The sequence below is a fragment of the Amphiprion ocellaris genome, chromosome 4, assembly GCF_022539595.1.
Source record: "Amphiprion ocellaris isolate individual 3 ecotype Okinawa chromosome 4, ASM2253959v1, whole genome shotgun sequence".
NCBI classification, from domain to species: domain Eukaryota; kingdom Metazoa; phylum Chordata; class Actinopteri; family Pomacentridae; genus Amphiprion; species Amphiprion ocellaris.
The window spans coordinates 32,566,678-32,586,784 of NC_072769.1; the positions used below are offsets into that span (position 1 = coordinate 32,566,678).

The 20,107-nt window shown below is 39.3% G+C and overlaps 1 protein-coding gene across 5 annotated transcripts; it reads left to right on the forward strand.

Moving 5' to 3' along the window:
- Positions 1 to 8,907: 8,907 nt before the first annotated feature.
- LOC118469187 (protein NLRC3-like) lies at positions 8,908 to 19,793 on the forward strand. 5 transcript variants are annotated; one of them, XR_008601330.1, is made up of 4 exons: positions 8,908 to 15,262; positions 15,984 to 16,078; positions 17,504 to 18,224; positions 18,335 to 19,793. XR_008601330.1 is itself a non-coding variant. In XM_055009625.1 (2 exons), exon 2 carries the CDS (start codon positions 18,792 to 18,794, stop codon positions 19,479 to 19,481), a length of 690 nt encoding a protein of 229 aa, XP_054865600.1. In that variant the 5' UTR covers positions 16,091 to 18,224; positions 18,335 to 18,791; the 3' UTR covers positions 19,482 to 19,793. The 5 variants fall into 5 exon arrangements, 1 of the variants encoding a protein (XP_054865600.1); XR_008601332.1 differs by having other exon boundaries at positions 18,062 to 18,224; XR_008601329.1 differs by having other exon boundaries at positions 8,908 to 16,078.
- The last annotated feature ends 314 nt before the right edge of the window (positions 19,794 to 20,107 follow it).

Consider the following 20,107-nt stretch of genomic DNA (forward strand, 5'->3'; position numbering starts at 1 on the left):
ATACATTAGCTGGGGTACAATACACACTGTAAAAAATGAGCTCGTATACATTAGCTGGGGTACAATACACAATGCAAAAAAGGAGCTCAAACATTAGCTGTGATACAACACGTGCAAAAACTGTGCTTTTAAATATTAGCTACGGTATACAAAAAATGAGCTCATATACATTAGCTGGGGTACAATACACAATGCAAAAAATGAGCTCGTATACATTAGCTGGGGTATAATACATCCTCTACCTGCACAGCTTTCAACTTGGCTGGAACATGTTGGCTGGAACACTTTGGCTGGAACACCTGGGCTGGAACACCTGGGCTGGAACACCTGGGCTGGAACACCTGGGCTGAAACACACTTGACATGAGTAGTACATTAGCTTTAACACATTAGCTGTAACACATTAGACCTAATACATTAGCTGCGGTACAACAGATACAAAAAATGAGCTCGTATACATTAGCTGGGGTACAACACAAAATGCAAAAAATGAGCTCATATACATTAGCTGGGGTACAATAGACAATGCAAAAAATGAGCTCTTGAACATTAGCTGTGGTACAATACACAATGCAAAAAATGAGCTCTTATACATTAGCTGGGGTACAATACACAATGCAAAAAATGAGCTCTTATACATTAGCTGGGGTACAATACACAATGCAAAAGTTGAGCTCTTAAACATTAGCTGTGATACAACACATGCAAAAATTGAGCTTGTAAATATTAGCTGCGGTATACAAAAAATGAGCTCATATACATTAGCTGGGGTACAATACACAATGCAAAAACGGAGCTCTTAAATATTAGCTGGGGTACAACAGGTTAAAAAAATGAGCTCGTATACATTAGCTGGGGTACAATACACAATGCAAAAAATGAGCTGTTAAATATTAGCTGCGGTTCAACAGATTCAAAAAATGAGCTCGTATACATTAGCTGCGGTTCAATACACAATGCAAAAAAGGAACTCATACATTAGCTGGGGTACAATACACAATGCAAAAAATGAGCTCTTAAACATTAGCTGGGGTACAATACACAATGCAAAAATGAGCTCTTGAACATTAGCTGTGGTACAATACACAATGCAAAAACTGAGCTCTTAAATATTAGCTGCGGTACAACAAATTCAAAAAATGAGCTCGTATACATTACCTGCGGTAATATACACAATGCAAAAAATGAGCTCTTGAACATTAGCTGGGGTACAATACACAATGCAAAAACGGAGCTCTTAAATATTAGCTGCGGTACAACAGATTCAAAAAATGAGCTCGTATACATTAGCTGCGGTACAATACACAATGCAAAAAATGAGCTCTTATACATTAGCTGGGGTACAATACACAATGCAAAAAATGAGATCTTAAACATTAGTTGGGGTACAATACACAATGCAAAAACTGAGCTCTTAAATATTAGCTGCGGTACAACAGATTCAAAAAATGAGCTCGTATACATTAGCTGGGGTACAATACACAATGCAAAAAATGAGCTTGTATACATTAGCTGGGGTACAATACACAATGCAAAAACGGAGCTCTTAAATATTAGCTGCGGTACAACAGATTCAAAAAATGAGCTCGTATACATTAGCTGCGGTAATATAGACAATGCAAAAAATGAGCTCATACATTAGCTGGGGTACAATACACAATGCAAAAAATGAGCTCTTAAACATTAGCTGTGATAAAACAGATGCAAAAACTGAGCTCTTAAATATTAGCTGTGGTATAGAAAAAATGAGCTCATATATATTAGCTGGGGTATAATGCACAATGCAAAAAATGAGCTCTTATACATTAGCGCTGGTACAATGCACAATGCAAAAAGTGAGCTCTTCAATTTTAGCTGCGGTACAACAGATACAAAAAATGAGCTCGTATACATTACCTGCGGTACAATACACAATGCAAAAAATGAGCTCTTGAACATTAGCTGGGGTACAATACACAATGCAAAAACTGAGCTCTTAAATATTAGCTGCGGTACAACAGATTCAAAAAATGAGCTCGTATACATTACCTGCGGTACAATACACAATGCAAAAAATGAGCTCTTGAACATTAGCTGGGGTACAATACACAATGCAAAAACGGAGCTCTTAAATATTAGCTGCGGTACAACAGATTCAAAAAATGAGCACGTATACATTAGCTGGGGTACAATACACAATGCAAAGAATGAGCTCTTAAACATTAGTTGTGATAGAAATGATGCAAAAACTGAGCTCTTAAATATTAGCTGTGGTCTCCAAAAAATGAGCTCGTATACATTAGCTGCGGTTCAATACAATGCAAAAAATGAGCTCTTATACATTAGCTGGGGTATATTACACAATGCAAAAACTGAGCTCTTAGATATTAGCTGTGGTATAGAAAAAATGAGCTCGTATATATTAGCTGGGGTATAATGCACAATGCAAAAAATGAGCTCTTATACATTAGCGCTGGTACAATGCACAATGCAAAAAGTGAGCTCCTCAATTTTAGCTGCGGTACAACAGATACAAAAAATGAGCTCGTATACATTAGCTGGGGTACAATACAAACTGTAAAAAAATGAGCTCGTATACATTAGCTGGGGTACAATACACAATGCAAAAAAGGAGCTCAAACATTAGCTGTGCTACAACATGTTCAAAAACTGTGCTTTTAAATATTAGCTACGGTATACAAAAAATGAGCTCGTATACATTAGCTGGGGTACAATACACAATGCAAAAAATGAGCTCGTATACATTAGCTGGGGTATAATACATCCTCTACCTGCACAGCTTTCAACTTGGCTGGAACATGTTGGCTGGAACACTTTGGCTGGAACACCTGGGCTGGAACACCTGGGCTGGAACACCTGGGCTGGAACACACTTGACATGAGTAGTACATTAGCTTTAACACATTAGCTGTAACACATTAGACCTAATACATTAGCTGCGGTACAACAGATACAAAAAATGAGCTCGTATACATTAGCTGGGGTACAATAGACAATGCAAAAACTGAGCTGTTAAATATTAGCTGCGGTTCAACAGATTCAAAAAATGAGCTCGTATACATTAGCTGCGGTTCAATACACAATGCAAAAAATGAACTCATACATTAGCTGGGGTACAATACACAATGCAAAAAATGAGCTCTTAAACATTAGCTGGGGTACAATACACAATGCAAAAATGAGCTCTTGAACATTAGCTGTGGTACAATACACAATGCAAAAACTGAGCTCTTAAATATTAGCTGCGGTACAACAAATTCAAAAAATGAGCTCGTATACATTACCTGCGGTACAATACACAATGCAAAAAATGAGCTCTTGAACATTAGCTGGGGTACAATACACAATGCAAAAACGGAGCTCTTAAATATTAGCTGCGGTACAACAGATTCAAAAAATGAGCTCGTATACATTACCTGCGGTACAATACACAATGCAAAAAATGAGCTCTTGAACATTAGCTGGGGTACAATACACAATGCAAAAACGGAGCTCTTAAATATTAGCTGCGGTACAACAGATTCAAAAAATGAGCTCGTATACATTAGCTGGGGTACAATACACAATGCAAAAAATGAGATCTTAAACATTAGCTGGGGTACAATACACAATGCAAAAACTGAGCTCTTAAATATTAGCTGCGGTACAACAGATTCAAAAAATGAGCTCGTATACATTAGCTGCGGTACAATACACAATGCAAAAAATGAGCTCTTATACATTAGCTGGGGTACAATACACAATGCAAAAACTGAGCTCTTAAATATTAGCTGCGATAAAACAGATTCAAAAAATGAGCTCGTATACATTAGCTGCGGTAATATAGACACTGCAAAAAATGAGCTCATACATTAGCTGGGGTACAATGCAAAAAATGAGCTCTTAAACATTAGCTGTGATAAAACAGATGCAAAAACTGAGCTCTTAAATATTAGCTGTGGTATAGAAAAAATGAGCTCATATATATTAGCTGGGGTACAATACACAATGCAAAAAATGAACTCGTATACATTAGGTGGGGTATAATACATCCTCTACCTGCACAGCTTTCAACTTGGCTGGAACATGTTGGCTGGAACACTTTGGCTGGAACACCTGGGCTGGAACACCTGGGCTGGAACACCTGGGCTGGAACACACTTGACATGAGTAGTACATTAGCTTTAACACATTAGCTGTAACACATTAGACCTAATACATTAGCTGCGGTACAACAGATACAAAAAATGAGCTCGTATACATTAGCTGGGGTACAATACACAATGCAAAAAATGAGCTCATATACATTAGCTGGGGTACAATAGACAATGCAAAAAATGAGCTCTTGAACATTAGCTGTGGTACAATACACAATGCAAAAACTGAGCTCTTAAATATTAGCTGCGGTACAACAGATTCAAAAAATGAGCTCGTATACATTACCTGCGGTACAATACACAATGCAAAAAATGAGCTCTTGAACATTAGCTGGGGTACAATACACAATGCAAAAACGGAGCTCTTAAATATTAGCTGCGGTACAACAGATTCAAAAAATGAGCTCGTATACATTAGCTGCGGTACAATACACAATGCAAAAAATGAGCTCTTATACATTAGCTGGGGTACAATACACAATGCAAAAAATGAGCTCTTATACATTAGCTGGGGTACAATACACAATGCAAAAGATGAGCTCTTAAACATTAGCTGTGATACAACACATGCAAAAATTGAGCTTGTAAATATTAGCTGCGGTATACAAAAAATGAGCTCATATACATTAGCTGGGGTACAATACACAATGCAAAAACGGAGCTCTTAAATATTAGCTGGGGTACAACAGGTTAAAAAAATGAGCTCGTATACATTAGCTGGGGTACAATACACAATGCAAAAAATGAGCTGTTAAATGTTAGCTGCGGTTCAACAGATTCAAAAAATGAGCTCGTATACATTAGCTGCGGTTCAATACACAATGCAAAAAAGGAACTCATACATTAGCTGGGGTACAATACACAATGCAAAAAATGAGCTCTTAAACATTAGCTGGGGTACAATACACAATGCAAAAATGAGCTCTTGAACATTAGCTGTGGTACAATACACAATGCAAAAACTGAGCTCTTAAATATTAGCTGCGGTACAACAAATTCAAAAAATGAGCTCGTATACATTACCTGCGGTACAATACACAATGCAAAAACGGAGCTCTTAAATATTAGCTGCGGTACAACAGATTCAAAAAATGAGCTCGTATACATTAGCTGCGGTACAATACACAATGCAAAAAATGAGCTCTTATACATTAGCTGGGGTACAATACACAATGCAAAAGATGAGATCTTAAACATTAGCTGTGATACAACACATTCAAAAACTGAGCTTGTAAATATTAGCTGCGGTATACAAAAAATGAGCTCGTATACATTAGCTGGGATACAATACACAATGCAAAAAATGAGCTCTTATACATTAGCTGGGGTACAATACACAATGCAAAAACGAAGCTCTTAAATATTAGCTGGGGTACAACAGGTTAAAAAAATGAGCTCGTATAATTTAGCTGCGGTACAATACACAATGCAAAAAATGAACTCGTATACATTAGCTGGGGTAATATACACAATGCAAAAGATGAGCTCTTAAACATTAGCTGTGATACAACACATGCAAAAATTGAGCTTGTAAATATTAGCTGCGGTATACAAAAAATGAGCTCATATACATTAGCTGGGGTACAATACACAATGCAAAAACGGAGCTCTTAAATATTAGCTGGGGTACAACAGGTTAAAAAAATGAGCTCGTATACATTAGCTGGGGTACAATACACAATGCAAAAACCGAGCTCTTAAATATTAGCTGCGGTACAACAGATGCAAAAACTGAGCTCTTAAATATTAGCTGTGGTCTCCAAAAAATGAGCTCGTATACATTAGCTGGGGGACAATACACAATGGAAAAACGGAGCTCTTAAATATTAGCTGCAGTACAACAGATTCAAAAAATGAGCTCGTATACATTAGCTGCGGTTCAATACAATGCAAAAAATGAGCTCTTATACATTAGCTGGGGTACAATACACAATGCAAAAACTGAGCTCTTAAATATTAGCTGCGGTACAACAGATTCAAAAAATGAGCTCGTATACATTAGCTACGGTACAATACACAATGCAAAAAATGAGCTCTTGAACATTAGCTGGGGTACAATACACAATGCAAAAACGGAGCTCTTAAATATTAGCTGCGGTACAACAGATTCAAAAAATGAGCTCGTATACATTAGCTGCGGTACAATACACAATGCAAAAAATGAGCTCTTATACATTAGCTGGGGTACAATACACAATGCAAAAAATGAGCTCTTATACATTAGCTGGGGTACAATACACAATGCAAAAGATGAGCTCTTAAACATTAGCTGTGATACAACACATGCAAAAATTGAGCTTGTAAATATTAGCTGCGGTATACAAAAAATGAGCTCATATACATTAGCTGGGGTACAATACACAATGCAAAAACAGAGCTCTTAAATATTAGCTGGGGTACAACAGGTTAAAAAAATGAGCTCGTATACATTAGCTGGGGTACAATACACAATGCAAAAAATGAGCTCTTAAACATTAGCTGGGGTACAATACACAATGCAAAAATGAGCTCTTGAACATTAGCTGTGGTACAATACACAATGCAAAAACTGAGCTCTTAAATATTAGCTGCGGTACAACAAATTCAAAAAATGAGCTCGTATACATTACCTGCGGTACAATACACAATGCAAAAAATGAGCTCTTGAACATTAGCTGGGGTACAATACACAATGCAAAAACGGAGCTCTTAAATATTAGCTGCGGTACAACAGATTCAAAAAATGAGCTCGTATACATTAGCTGCGGTACAATACACAATGCACAAAATGAGCTCTTATACATTAGCTGGGGTACAATACACAATGCAAAAGATGAGATCTTAAACATTAGCTGTGATACAACACATTCAAAAACTGAGCTTGTAAATATTAGCTGCGGTATACAAAAAATGAGCTCGTATACATTAGCTGGGATACAATACACAATGCAAAAAATGAGCTCTTATACATTAGCTGGGGTACAATACACAATGCAAAAACGAAGCTCTTAAATATTAGCTGGGGTACAACAGGTTAAAAAAATGAGCTTGTATAATTTAGCTGCGGTACAATACACAATGCAAAAAATGAACTCGTATACATTAGCTGGGGTAATATACACAATGCAAAAGATGAGCTCTTAAACATTAGCTGTGATACAACACATGCAAAAATTGAGCTTGTAAATATTAGCTGCGGTATACAAAAAATGAGCTCATATACATTAGCTGGGGTACAATACACAATGCAAAAACGGAGCTCTTAAATATTAGCTGGGGTACAACAGGTTAAAAAAATGAGCTCGTATACATTAGCTGGGGTACAATACACAATGCAAAAACCGAGCTCTTAAATATTAGCTGCGGTACAACAGATGCAAAAACTGAGCTCTTAAATATTAGCTGTGGTCTCCAAAAAATGAGCTCGTATACATTAGCTGGGGGACAATACACAATGGAAAAACGGAGCTCTTAAATATTAGCTGCAGTACAACAGATTCAAAAAATGAGCTCGTATACATTAGCTGCGGTTCAATACAATGCAAAAAATGAGCTCTTATACATTAGCTGGGGTACAATACACAATGCAAAAACTGAGCTCTTAAATATTAGCTGCGGTACAACAGATTCAAAAAATGAGCTCGTATACATTAGCTACGGTACAATACACAATGCAAAAAATGAGCTCTTATACATTAGCTGGGGTACAATACACAATGCAAAAAATGAGCTCAAACATTAGCTGTGATAAAACAGATGCAAAAACTGAGCTCTTAAATATTAGCTGTGGTATACAAAAAATGAGCTCTTAAATATTAGCTGTGGTATACAAAAAATGAGCTCGTATACATTAGCTGGGGTATAATGCACAATGCAAAAAATGAGCTCTTATGCATTAGCTGGGGTATAATGCACAATGCAAAAAGTGAGCTCTTCAATTTTAGCTGCGGTACAACAGATACAAAAAATGAGCTCGTATACATTAGCTAGGGTACAATACACAATGCAAAGAATGAGCTCTTAAACATTAGTTGTGATAGAAATGATGCAAAAACTGAGCTCTTAAATATTAGCTGTGGTCTCCAAAAAATGAGCTCGTATACATTAGCTGCGGTTCAATACAATGCAAAAAATGAGCTCTTATACATTAGCTGGGGTATATTACACAATGCAAAAACTGAGCTCTTAGATATTAGCTGTGGTATAGAAAAAATGAGCTCGTATATATTAGCTGGGGTATAATGCACAATGCAAAAAATGAGCTCTTATACATTAGCGCTGGTACAATGCACAATGCAAAAACTGAGCTCCTCAATTTTAGCTGCGGTACAACAGATACAAAAAATGAGCTCGTATACATTAGCTGGGGTACAATACACACTGTAAAAAAATGAGCTCGTATACATTAGCTGGGGTACAATACACAATGCAAAAAAAGAGCTCAAACATTAGCTGTGATACAACATGTGCAAAAACTGTGCTTTTAAATATTAGCTGCGGTATACAAAAAATGAGCTCATATACATTAGCTGGGGTACAATACACAATGCAAAAAATGAGCTCGTATACATTAGCTGGGGTATAATACATCCTCTACCTGCACAGCTTTCAACTTGGCTGGAACACGTTGGCTGGAACACTTTGGCTGGAACACCTGGGCTGGAACACCTGGGCTGGAACACCTGGGCTGGAACACACTTGACATGAGTAGTACATTAGCTTTAACACATTAGCTGTAACACATTAGACCTAATACATTAGCTGGGGTACAATACACAATGCAAAAACGGAGCTCTTAAATATTAGCTGCGGTACAACAGATTCAAAAAATGAGCTCGTATACATTAGCTGGGGTACAATACACAATGCAAAAAATGAGCTCGTATACATTAGCTGGGGTACAATAGACAATGCAAAAACTGAGCTCTTAAATATTAGCTGCGGTTCAACAGATTCCAAAAATGAGCTCGTATACATTAGCTGCGGTTCAATACACAATGCAAAAAATGAACTCATACATTAGCTGGGGTACAATACACAATGCAAAAAATGAGCTCTTAAACATTAGCTGGGGTACAATACACAATGCAAAAAATGAGCTCTTGAACATTAGCTGTGGTACAATACACAATGCAAAAACTGAGCTCTTAAATATTAGCTTCGGTACAACAGATTCAAAAAATGAGCTCGTATACATTAGCTGCGGTACAATACACAATGCAAAAAATGAGCTCTTGAACATTAGCTGGGGTACAATACACAATGCAAAAACGGAGCTCTTAAATATTAGCTGCGGTACAACAGATTCAAAAAATGAGCTCGTATACATTAGCTGCGGTACAATACACAATGCAAAAAATGAGCTCTTGAACATTAGCTGGGGTACAATACACAATGCAAAAACTGAGCTCTTATATTTTAGCTGCGGTACAACAGATTCAAAAAATGAGCTCGTATACATTAGCTGGGGTACAATACACAATGCAAAAAATGAGCTTGTATACATTAGCTGGGGTACAATACACAATGCAAAAACGGAGCTCTTAAATATTAGCTGCGGTACAACAGATTCAAAAAATGAGCTCGTATACATTAGCTGCGGTAATATAGACAATGCAAAAAATGAGCTCATACATTAGCTGGGGTACAATACACAATGCAAAAATGGAGCTCTTAAATATTAGCTGGGGTACAACAGGTTAAAAAAATGAGCTCGTATACATTAGCTGCGGTACAATACACAATGCAAAAAATGAACTCGTATACATTAGCTTGGGTAATATACACAATGCAAAAGATGAGCTCTTAAACATTAGCTGTGATACAACACATGCAAAAATTGAGCTCGTATACATTAGCTGCGGTTCAATACAATGCAAAAAATGAGCTCTTATACATTAGCTGGGGTACAATACACACTGCAAAAACTGTGCTCTTAAATATTAGCTGCACTACAACAGATTCAAAAAATGAGCTCGTATACATTAGCTGCGGTACAATACACAATGCAAAAAATGAGCTCTTATACATTAGCTGGGGTACAATACACAATGCAAAAAATGAGCTCTTAGATATTAGCTGTGATAAAACAGATGCAAAAACTGAGCTCTTAAATATTAGCTGTGGTATACAAAAAATGAGCTCGTATACATTAGCTGGGGTATAATGCACAATGCAAAAAATGAGCTCTTATACATTAGCTGGGGTATAATGCACAATGCAAAAAGTGAGCTCTTCAATTTTAGCTGCGGTACAACAGATACAAAAAATGAGCTCATATACATTAGCTGGGGTACAATACACACTGTAAAAAATGAGCTCTTATACCTTAGCTGGGGTACAATACACACTGCAAAAACTGAGCTCTTAAATATTAGCTGCACTACAACAGATTCAAAAAATGAGCTCGTATACATTAGCTGCGGTACAATACACAATGCAAAAAATGAGCTCTTATACATGAGCTGGGGTACAATACACAATGCAAAAAATGAGCTCTTAAATATTAGCTGTGATAAAACAGATGCAAAAACTGAGCTCTTAAATATTAGCTGTGGTATACAAAAAATGAGCTCGTATACATTAGCTGGGGTATAATGCACAATGCAAAAAATGAGCTCTTATACATTAGCTGGGGTATAATGCACAATGCAAAAAGTGAGCTCTTCAATTTTAGCTGCGGTACAACAGATACAAAAAATGAGCTCATATACATTAGCTGGGGTACAATACACACTGTAAAAAATGAGCTCTTATACCTTAGCTGGGGTACAATACATCCTCTCCCTGCACAGCTTTCAACTTGGGTGGAACACGTTGGCTGGAACACGTTGGCTGGAACACGTTGGCTGGAACACGTTGGCTGGAACACACTTGACATGTGTAGTACATTAGCTTTAACACATTAGCTGTAACACATTAGACCTAATACATTAGCTGCGGTACAACAGATACAAAAAATGAGCTTGTATACATTAGCTAGGGTAAAATAGACAATGCAAAAACTGAGCTCTTAAATATTAGCTGCGGTTCAACAGATTCAAAAAATGAGCTCGTATACATTAGCTGCGGTTCAATACAATGCAAAAAATGAACTCTTACATTAGCTGGGGTACAATACACAATGCAAAAAATGAGCCTGTATACATTAGCTGGGGTACAATACACAATTCAAAAACGGAGCTCTTAAATATTAGCTGCGGTACAACAGATTCAAAAAATGAGATCTTAAACATTAGCTGGGGTACAATACACAATGCAAAAAATGAGCTCGTATACATTAGCTGGGGTACAATAGACAATGCAAAAAATGAGCTCTTAAATATTAGCTGCGGTTCAACAGATTCAAAAAATGAGCTCGTATACATTAGCTGCGGTTCAATACAATGCAAAAAATGAACTCATACATTAGCTGCGGTACAATACACAATGCAAAAAATGAGATCTTAAACATTAGCTGGGGTACAATACACAATGCAAAAACGGAGCTCTGAAATATTAGCTGCGGTAAAACAGATTCAAAAAATGAGCTCGTATACATTAACTGCGGTAATATACACAATGCAAAAAATGAGCTCTTATACATTAGCTGGGGTACAATACACAATGCAAAAAATGAGCTCTTAAATATTAGCTGCGGTTCAATACACAATGCAAAAAATGAACTCTGATACATTAGCTGGGGTACAATACACAATTCAAAAAATGAGCTCTTAAACATTAGCTGGGGTACAATACACAATGCAAAAACGGAGCTCTTAAATACTAGCTGCAGTACAACAGATTCAAAAAATGAGCTCGTATACATTAGCTGGGGTACAATACACAATGCAAAAAATGAGCTCGTATACATTAGCTGGGGTACAATACACAATGCAAAAAATGAGCTCGTATACATTAGCTGCGGTACAATACACAATGCAAAAACGGAGCTCTTAAACATTGGCTGTGATACAACACATGCAAAAACTGAGCTCTTAAATATTAGCTGCGGTATACAAAAAATGAGCTCGTATACATTAGCTGGGGTACAATACTCAATGCAAAAAATGAGCTCATACATTAGCTGGGGTACAATACACAATGCAAAAACGGAGCTCTTAAATACTAGCTGCAGTACAACAGATTCAAAAAATGAGCTCGTATACATTAGCTGGGGTACAATACACAATGCAAAAAATGAGCTCGTATACATTAGCTGCGGTACAATACACAATGCAAAAATGGAGCTCTTAAATATAAGCTGCTGTACAACAGATTCAAAAAATGAGCTCGTATACATTAGCTGCGGTTCAATACACAACGCAAAAAATGAGCTCTTAAACATTGGCTGTGATACAACACATGCAAAAACTGAGCTCTTAAAATTAGCTGCGGTATACAAAAAATGAGCTCGTATACATTAGCTGCGGTACAATACACAATGCAAAAAATTAGCTCTTAAACATTAGCTGTGATACAACAGACGCAAAAAGTGAGCTCTTAAATATTAGCTGCGGTATACAAAAATGGTTCAAGTTCTGAATAAAAACCACGTTGAAAGCTGTGCATGTAGGCTGCAGCGAGGTGTGCAGGGAGAGGTTCCAGCTAAAGCTATCTGATTACAGGTGTCGGCGGAGCAAGCGAGCGAACGAAGGGCGGCGGAGCCAGCGAGTGAGCGAGCGAAGGGCGGCGGAGCGAGCAAGCGAGCCAAGGGCGGCGGAGCGAGCGAGCGAGCCAAGGGCGGCAGAGCGAGCGAGCGAACGGACACCTGTGATGAAATAGCTTTAGCTGGATCCTCTCCCTGCACAGCTTTCAACTTGGCTGGAACATTTTGGCTGGAACACTTTGGCTGGAACACCTGGGCTGGAACACACTTGACATTAATAGTACATTAGCTTTAAGACATTATCTGTAACACATTAGATCTAATTCATTAGCTGTGGTACAATAGATACAAAAAATGAACTCGTATACATTGGCTGCGGTACAATATATGCAAAAAAATGAGCTCTTAGACATTAGCTGCGGTACAATAGATGCAAAAACCGAGCTCTTAGACATTAGCTGCGGTACAACAGATGCAAAAAAAATGAGCTCAGCCATTAGCTGTGGTACAATAGATGCAAAAATCGAGCTCTTGGACATTAGCTGCGGTACAACAGATGCAAATAATGAGCTCTTATACATTAGCTGTGGTAGAACAGATGCAAAAAATGACCTCAAACATTATCTGCGGTACAATACACAATGCAAAAACTGAGCTCTTATACATTAGCTGGGGTACAATACCCACTGGTCGCACACCGACAGATCCAACTCGCTGGCTGCACTCCACTGCCTGTAACACAGAAGATGCAGTACATTAGCTCTCAGACATTCGCTATAGTATATTAACTGTAGTTCATTAGCTGTAACACATCTGCTGCAATACATTAACAGCAATACACTAGCTGTGGTATATTAGCTGTAGAATAATAGCTGCAGTACATTACATATACACTGTTTTTTAAGAGCTAATTCTCTAAAACAGTTGTCGGCTGCCAAAACCTATCCTGCAACAAAAGAGCTATTCACACTACTTTGGATTTATAATGTGATAAATAGACATCTCTAAAAACCTCTCTCTCTCAAACAAAACCTTCTGATTATTACGCAAATGAGGACATTTTAAAATATTATTTGAGATGATTTATTGTAGGCTCTTTTTGTGGATTTTATGGCTTGTGCAGTTATAGATCTACAAGTAGGATGTGCCATCTTGTATTGTACTACAAATATTGTAAATAATAAATAAATACAATGGCCGGTTGTTAGTTTATACACTATTAATCTCATTTAACATACTGTAGTAAACATCAGCAGCTGAAGAGTGAGAGGATGTAACAAAATTATGAGAAATCAAAGGTAATGTGCAATATTGCGCAATGTTAAGTGAAGAGCAGTTTATTTCAAATCAACTGGTTAAAGGTGGTGACACAACAGTACCTGTTCAGCCAACTACACAAGGAGGTCTACACAACACACACACACACACACACAAGACAGAAAAAGGGACCCAACGGACACATAACAGACACACAGACATGACAGACACAACAGAAACACAACACACACAACAGACACAACAGAAACACAACACACACAACAGACACACAACAGAGACACATTACCTGCTCAACTGGCTACACAAAGAGGTGAACACAACACACACACAATACAGATACAACAGACACACATCAGAGACACAACTTATGGCTTATGCAGTTATAGATCTACAAGTAGGATGTGCCATCTTGTACTACAAACACAGTAAATGATAAATAATAAACAATGGCCGGTCGTTAGTTTATACACTATTAATCTCACTTAACACACTGTACTAAACTTCAGCAGTTGAAGAGAGAGGAGATGTAATGAAATTATGAAAAATCAGGGGTAATGCTGTGCAATATTATGCAATATTAAGTGAAGAGCAGTTTAATTCAAACCGGTGGATGTTGAACTTTGTTGCAGCTGAATGGGTTTCAGTTAACTTTAAAGTGAAATAACTTTTTTGAGAGATACAAGCTGAGAAGCTCACGCTAATAATGATAGACAACTGCAGCAGTAATTAACACAAGTATTCAGAAGCCAAGTTAACTCGCTAGCTAAATTAGCCGTTGAACACCAGTGCTACTTTAGCCCGCTAGCTAAATTAGCCTGCTAGCTAAATTAGCCCGCTAGCTCAATTAGCCCGCTAGCTCAATTAGCCCGCTAGCTCAATTAGCCCGCTAGCTCAATTAGCCTCTTAGTCTGGACCAACTGCAGTCCAAAAGCGCTCAAACATGACAAAACACAACTCTTGACATGTCGCTAACTTAATGTATAACAACACAACACTACTGGTTAAAAGAATTTATCTTCTTACCGTATGTAACGCCAAAAGCACTGCCAGCAGCAACTTCGCTGCGGACGACGACGACGTGCCCTGATGTGCCCTGATGTGCCTGATGTGTCCAGATGTGTCCTGATGTGGCGTCAACGAAGCTGCATCTGCCGGCTGAGCAGAAACACCGAGTTTATATAGAGAGCGGCGGAGCTTCGGCTGCTGATTGGTCCAGAGCAGGCAGCGTGATCGATGACGTCACCATTTTGGCGCCAATGCTCGGATTTGCTACTAGCGCCGTTTGGTATATTGTGTTACCTATTTAGCTAGCCGTGTTCTGTATATTTTGTTAGCCGGTTAGCTAGCCCTGTTCTGTATATTTTGTTAGCCGGTTAGCTAGCCCCGTTCTGTATATTTTGTTAGCCGGTTAGCTAGCCCTGTTCTGTATATTTTGTTGGCCGGTTAGCTAGCCCTGTTCTGTATATTTTGTTAGCCGGTTAGCTAGCCTTGTTCTGTATATTTTGTTAGCCATTTAGCTAGCTCTGTTCTGTATATTTTGTTGGTCGGCCAACAGATAAGACTTTAAACCAGCGGGACATGTGGAACAGAAAGTGTTTTCTGAGCTCCACAGCGGCTCACACTGCAGTAGCAAAGTTGGACAGAGTTTTGCTAGCTTAGCCTGTGACAGCATATTAAATCCAGCTGCACTAGCATTTTTGGTTTCCTCATTTTTAACTGTTAAGGTTCATTTTAGTGGCCTTTGTCAAGTGCAAGCGGACACAATTGCTGGATATCAGTCAACAGTTAGGACACACATTCTCATTCAGTGGTTTTTATTGATTTTAATTACTGTCCACTTTGTAAGTGAATACTGGAGACAACAAAACTGAAAGAACACATATGGAATTATGTAGTGTACTGAAAAAATGTTAAACCAGATTATGTTTTATATTTTAGATTCTTTAAAGCAGCCCCCTTTCTGCTTTGATGACAGCTTTGCACACTCTTGGCATTCTCTCCATCAGCTTCATGAGGTCTCCTGGATGGTTTTCCAACAGCCTTGAAGGACTTCCCAGGGGTGCTGATGGAGTTTCTTCTCAATGGAGATGTTGAGGTGGATGTAAGTGTCTCTCTGATCTACTGCACAGTCTGCATGTATCTGTGTACCATGGTGTGGGTGTGAAAAACTTTTACTTCTACTGTTTCTGTCTTCCTTGTTAAAGCAGTTTTCATTTTTTGTCCTTTAAACTTTTAGTGGGTTTGAAGAAAATGTTGAAACTATGACTGCATTCCAATATTTCCATATATGTATGACACCAGAAACAGATTTAGTCTGTCCTGATACACAGCATGTTAAATGTAGTTTACTAAAACCAGGATTTTTACTACATGTGGAGGGATTCTGAAGTGTGCAGCCAACATGCTTTTCCGTCCATTCTGAGCTACAATCCTCTGCACAGTTACGTCACCAACATTACACGAGTATCAACAAGCTTAGAGAGCAAACAGATGACAGCCCATTTCACTCCACAGACAGTGAAAGTTGAAGTGATTATTAGTTGTATCCGTGCTGCATGAAACAATCAGGACTTTATGAGGGCAGCTGGAGTTCAGACTGGAAGTAAAAAGAAGAAGGAAGTGATTTGGAACGCAGCATATGTACAGAACACGTTGCATCCAGAAGTACATGATGTGTGTTCAGTTTACTCTCAGAGTTGTGCACATTCTCAGATAGATGTTAATATGTTGACGCACGCTGCAGTTTGTTAGTCTGACTTGGATATTACTTAAGACCAATACAAAAAAGGATTTCTAGAAATGTTGGCCAACTGAAAAGTATGAGCATGTACAGCACTCAATACTTAGTTGGGGCTCCTTTTGCCTGAATTACTGCAGCAATGCGGTGTGGCATGGACTCGATCAGTCTGTGGCGCTGCTCAGGTGTTATGAGAGCCCAGGTTGCTCTGATAGCAGCCTTAAGCTCTTCTGCATTGTTGGGTCTAGCGTATTGCATCTTCCTCTTCACAATGCTCCATAGATTTTCTAGAGTGTGGCACCAAGTGTCTTCGATATTGAACCTTTCCACAATATTCTAATTTTCTGAGATACTGAATTTGGGATTCTCATTTGGTATCAGCAGTAGAACTGAGGACAGACAGGCAGCAGAAATGAAATGTAAAAATGTTCAAATCAAAGCTGAAAGAATAGAACTACGCTTTTATGACTTTCTGCAAACACGGGATCTGCAGCAAGACTCTGATCCCGAAAGCAGGTTTCTTGTGAAAACTCTGAGTTTGTTGCTCTGAGATGAAGGAAAGTCCAATTACCACGGTAACAGACTGTGTGAACATCGCCTGGTCACCGGCAGGTTTTTCCTTCAACAGACTCTAACTGTCTCTCTGACTCCTGCTGAGCCTGAAGGATCTGTCTGACTCACTGTTTCTACCTGTCAATGAAACATTTCTATCAGAAGTTCATACTGACAAGTTTCTATATCCAGTCACATTCATTTCTCATTTCTGATGTTTCTTCACACTCTCCACAGTTGTTGTGTTCCAGAGGCTGATGTGAACAGAAAGCAATTTTTCTCAAGGATGTAGATGTGGTTGATGTGAACATGACGAAGAATCACAGCAACGTGTGAACAATAAAGGTCAGATCAGACTTTACTGTTCCTGTGGGGAGAAGTTGTCATGTTTCAGCTCTGCTCTGGATGTGAGCAGCTGCCACTGCAGCCTCTGACTGGATACAATGGACTTGGACTAAGAGAAACATGTCAGATGTTGACGAGCTTTTCAGTTTTTAGATCGAGTGTTGAGGTGAAGCAACTGTCCCAAAGCTGGACAGGTTTCCTCCAATCAGAGCTGAGTGTGTTTGTCATGTGACTAAGAGGAAGGAGGCGAACTAATGTGTGACTCTCCCAGCAGGTTGTTATGTTTGTCTGCTATGCATCAGGGTGAGGACAGAGAGGAGGGAAGATCTCTGTGTGGGGAACAGGAGAACCAGAGCAAAGCTCAGAGGGGAGATGAGCATCTCTAACTGTCAGAGCTCAGCATCACATCACTGCTGTCATTATTCACACTCACAGCTCTGTGTGTTGAAGCCCAGAGCAGCAGAACACACACTCTACTGGACCTGGACCTGGACCTGGACCTGGACCTGGGCTTGGACCTGGACCTGGACCTACCTGGATCCAGCTGTGTGTCCATGAAGAGTGACTGGTCAAAGGAGCATCCCCTTCATTTCAGACGATCTGCAGGTGGAAGGTGAGACAGTAAAACTGACAGAAAGCCATTTCAGACTCAAAGTTTTTGTTGGGTTTATTAACAGCTTGAAGATGTTTTTCATCATTTTTTTTCTGTTGTGGTTTTGTTAGAGGATCCAGCAGCAGAGACCAGACTGTCCTGAACCCAGCTGTCTGTCCTTCAAGATTGACCAGTCGAAGGATGAATTAATTAACTTTTAAGACGTCTGTCCAACTGCTGATCAGATGTAAGCTGGAACTGACAGAAAGAGTCACTGATTCTAGAACAGAACCAGTTTGTACGACGTGTTGTCTGACCTGCTCTGAAATCCAAAGTGTTTCTGACTGTTGTGAACGTCCACGTCACAGCGAGGTGGTTTAAATGTGGAGATAACTGTTTCCATTTTCAGAGCCGACCCTCTTGAACGAGATCTACACAGAGCTGTACATCACAGAGGGAGGGACTGCAGAGGTCAGTGATAAACACGAGGTCAGACAGATTGAAGCAGCAGCCAGAGCAGAAGCAAGCATCAGACCAGAAGAGATCTTTAAAGGCTCACCTGGAAGAGATGGACCAATCAGAACAGTGATGACACAGGGAGTGGCTGGCATCAGGAAAACTGTGTTAACACAGAAGTTAACTCTGGACTGGGCTGAAGACAAAAGCAACCAGGACATCCAGCTCATGTTTCCATTGACTTTCAGAGAGCTGAATGTGGTGAAAAAGAGAAAATTCAGCTTGGTGGAACTTGTTCATCACTTCTTTAGTGAAACCAAAGCAGCAGGAATCTGCAGCTTTGAACACTTCCAGGTTGTGTTGATCTTTGACGGTCTGGATGAGTGTCGCCTTCCTCTGGACTTCCACAACAATGAGATGCTGACTGATGTTAGAGAGTCCACCTCAGTGGATGTGCTGCTGACAAACCTGATCAGGGGGAAGCTGCTTCCCTCTGCTCGCCTCTGGATAACCACACGACCTGCAACAGCCAATCAGATCCCTCCTGACTGTGTGGACATGGTGACAGAGGTCAGAGGATTCACCGACCCACAGAAAGAGGAGTACTTCAGGAAGAGATCCAGAAATAAGAAGCAGGCCAGCAGCATCATCTCCCACATGAAGACATCACGAAGCCTTCACATCATGTGCCATATCCCAGTGTTCTGCTGGATCACTGCTACAGTTCTGGAGGAGCTGCTGAGAACCAGAGAGGGAGGAGATCTGCCCAGAACCCTGACTGAGATGTTCATCCACTACCAAAGTCAAGAAGGTCAAGTATGATGGAGGAGCTGAGACAGATCCACACTGGAGTCCAGACAGCAGGAGGATGATTGAGTCTCTGGGAAAACTGGCTTTTAATCAGCTGCAGAAAGGAAACCTGATCTTCCATGAGTCCAACCTGACAGAGTGTGGCATCAGTATGAGAGCAGCCTCAGTGTAGTCAGGAGTGTTGACACAGATCTTTAGAGAGGAGAGAGGGTTGTACCAGGACAAGGTGTTCTGCTTCGTCCATCTGAGCGTTCAGGAGTTTCTGGCTGCTCTTCATGTCCATCAAACCTTCATCAACTCTGGAATCAACCTGCTGGAAGAAGAACAAACAACATCCCATTGGACTGAACTGTTACAAAATTATTCAGTCGTTTTCTACCAAAGAGCTGTGGACGAGGCCTTACAGAGTCCAAACGGACACCTGGACTTGTTCCTGCGCTTCCTCCTTCGTCTGTCACTGCCGACTAATCAGAATCTCCTACGAGATACCTTTAGTGGTACCAGACATTGAAATGAACAAGAAATTGAAGAAAACAAGGGTGGTTTAATAATTTTTTCCATGACTGTAGTTATGAACTTGTTGTCTCACTACTCAGTTTCTCTGCAACCAAACTACACATATTCAACACTTTAAGTTG